Below are 2262 nucleotides of genomic sequence, written 5' to 3' on the forward strand. Positions count from 1 at the left end.
TTTCTGACCCTGCATAGACAGCAATCTAACTGAAATGTTCCTAGACCCAGAAATGTTAAAATATTCCATGTGACATCAGTGGTTCAAAGAAAACAAAAATAATGACTTTATTCAATAATTCTTCTCCTTTGTGTCACCGTCCGCCATTATCTGGAGTACCACAAACTATTCCTTTAAGCAGTTTTTAAAATAGGGCTGCACCAAAGCATTTGTCATGGTTGACTTGGTTTGTCCACTTTACCTTGATTCTTTTTTCCCCAGTAAATAAGGTAAAAACTGTGTGATTCACAATTCTTACAGTTTGTTGTTTTAAGAAAATTGTCAGAGATACTGTTACCAGAGAGATCCTTTAAATAAGCAGCAACCACTTTAAATCATGCTCAGTGGACTATATTATGATAACAAACTGAATTATTTCAAGAGCATGATTTTACATTGCATTGTTTTTGATAGTTGCATACTAATAGTGGACAGATGAGTTTTTAATCACTAGTGCCAAAAGATTTGAACGTGTTCATTTAAAAGGGGTGAACAAACGGCAGTTCCCCCTGATTGCTGCGTCTACAGCAGAGGAGCTGTCCGCATGCCCGACGGAAATCCCGGTTTAAGGCTGGGTAAAGAATAGGATTCAGAGCAGAGTTGAGGTATCCCAACCACAGAACGATAGAGTAGGTCAATTTGTTTGGGTGGACCTCTGCCCACATACCCATGCATGTGAAGTAGGTGAAATAGGGGAACCAGCAAATGACAAAAGCGCCAAGCACTGCGGCCAGGGTCACTGTGGCTTTGTGTTCCCGTGCAGTGGCAACTGCTTTTGCAGCCTGCGCAAATGAAGGAGTGGTTGCACGTATACGCCGCACCTAACAGTGAGACATGAACAGAGAGTGACAAAGAAAACGATGAAATTGCATTTTTCTTTTCTGAGGGATGCAATGAAATAGAATGTAGTGAGTGGACAGATAAGAGTGTCCACAATAAAAAAAGGACACTGTCATTGACCCAAGTGGAGAAACGTACCTGCTCACGTGCAACACAGAATATACGATGGTACATTCCACACATGACCAGCAGAGGGAGGTAGAAGATTAGAAAGGCTTTCAGCAGCACATATTTGTTATTCCATTCATAGCGGCAGGTCCTGCCTTCCTCTCCTTCATCCCACATGTCCCAGTCCAGATTTTGCACTCTGAAGTCAGGTGTGTTCCAGCCTAGGTTAATAGACACAAAGGACACAGCCAGAGAACACGTCCAGATCGCAGTCAGACTGATCGCCACCCGACGAGGTGTGACCCTCCTGGGATAGCAGAGAGGCTTAGAAATGGCAAGGTAACGATCAACACTAATGGCCAGTAGAGTGAGGATTGAAGCACTGCTGAGCATAACATCCAGAGAGATGTAGATATTGCAAAAAACACCCCCGAGAGGCCATCTTCCATTGCGCAATTCCAGCATGGCAGACAGTGGAAGCACCAGCAAACCCAGCAGCAAGTCTGTTACGGCTAGTGAAAGTATAAAACAGCTACTAATCTGGTGCAGACGCCGACTGGTGGCCACAGCCAGACAAACCAGCACGTTTCCACAAATGGTCAATGTGATGAAGGCCACCAGTACCACCCAGCGCAGGGCAGTGAACATCATTGTTAGCTTCTAAAACAGGAAAGCTTGGAGATTTTTGTCCTCCTATGTCAGAGTGATATCCAAAGTAGTTCTGTCAGGACTCCACGTGTCATCTGTTTTTCTGAAACATTTACATTGGGTGCTATAAAACTTCCATAATATCTATGGCCACTGCTCAGATATCAGCTCAGGTTCATTCCTACAAAAAAAAGAGAACAACATGCATTTGGGTAATTAATTTAGAACCTTTAGTAAAAGTGAAATGTATAATACTTATACATTTAGACATTGTTAAATTCTTCCTCCTAACTTACTTTAAAATGCAAAGACAACTGGTTAATTGGAAAAGTATAGCCATTTGCTTCAGATTCCTGACTCAGATTCCAACATTGACTCAACCAGTGGCACGAGTTTGGATAGTATTTATGCTAAATCTATGCAGATTTGGTTTAAATGAACTTGTCCAAGAAATTAATGAGAAAACATAATTTATGAAAGTAATCTGCCAAATTGGCTAGTGATTTGACAGCGTTACCCACCACAGCTGATTTTTACCCACATTTGACAAGTTGGCGGGTGTTAATTTAAAACCATGCAGCCAATAGTAGATAGTAGAACCTTTCTGAAAACAATGTTTTTTTTTTT

At 41.6% G+C, this 2262-nt stretch overlaps 1 protein-coding gene across 1 annotated transcript; it reads right to left on the minus strand.

Annotated features, from left to right (window-relative positions):
* Positions 1-261: 261 nt before the first annotated feature.
* LOC127171571 (histamine H2 receptor) lies at positions 262-1697 on the minus strand. Its single transcript, XM_051120297.1, has 2 exons — positions 1018-1697; positions 262-860 (listed from the first exon to the last, which is right to left on the minus strand). The coding sequence occupies exons 1-2, from the start codon at positions 1636-1638 to the stop codon at positions 519-521; spliced, it is 963 nt and encodes a 320-aa protein (XP_050976254.1). The 5' UTR covers positions 1639-1697; the 3' UTR covers positions 262-518.
* Between the last annotated feature and the right edge of the window lie 565 nt (positions 1698-2262).

The sequence above is a fragment of the Labeo rohita genome, chromosome 10, assembly GCF_022985175.1.
Source record: "Labeo rohita strain BAU-BD-2019 chromosome 10, IGBB_LRoh.1.0, whole genome shotgun sequence".
NCBI lineage: Eukaryota > Metazoa > Chordata > Actinopteri > Cypriniformes > Cyprinidae > Labeo > Labeo rohita.

Excerpts from the sequence above, each read along its gene's own strand:
- LOC127171571 (XM_051120297.1), bottom strand. The coding sequence starts at position 1,638 with ATGATGTTCACTGCCCTGCGCTGGGTGGTACTGGTGGCCTTCATCACA. Across the intron at positions 861-1,017 it reads TCTGTGTTGCACGTGAGCAG|GTGCGGCGTATACGTGCAAC; the intron begins GTACGTTTCTCC and ends TCTCACTGTTAG.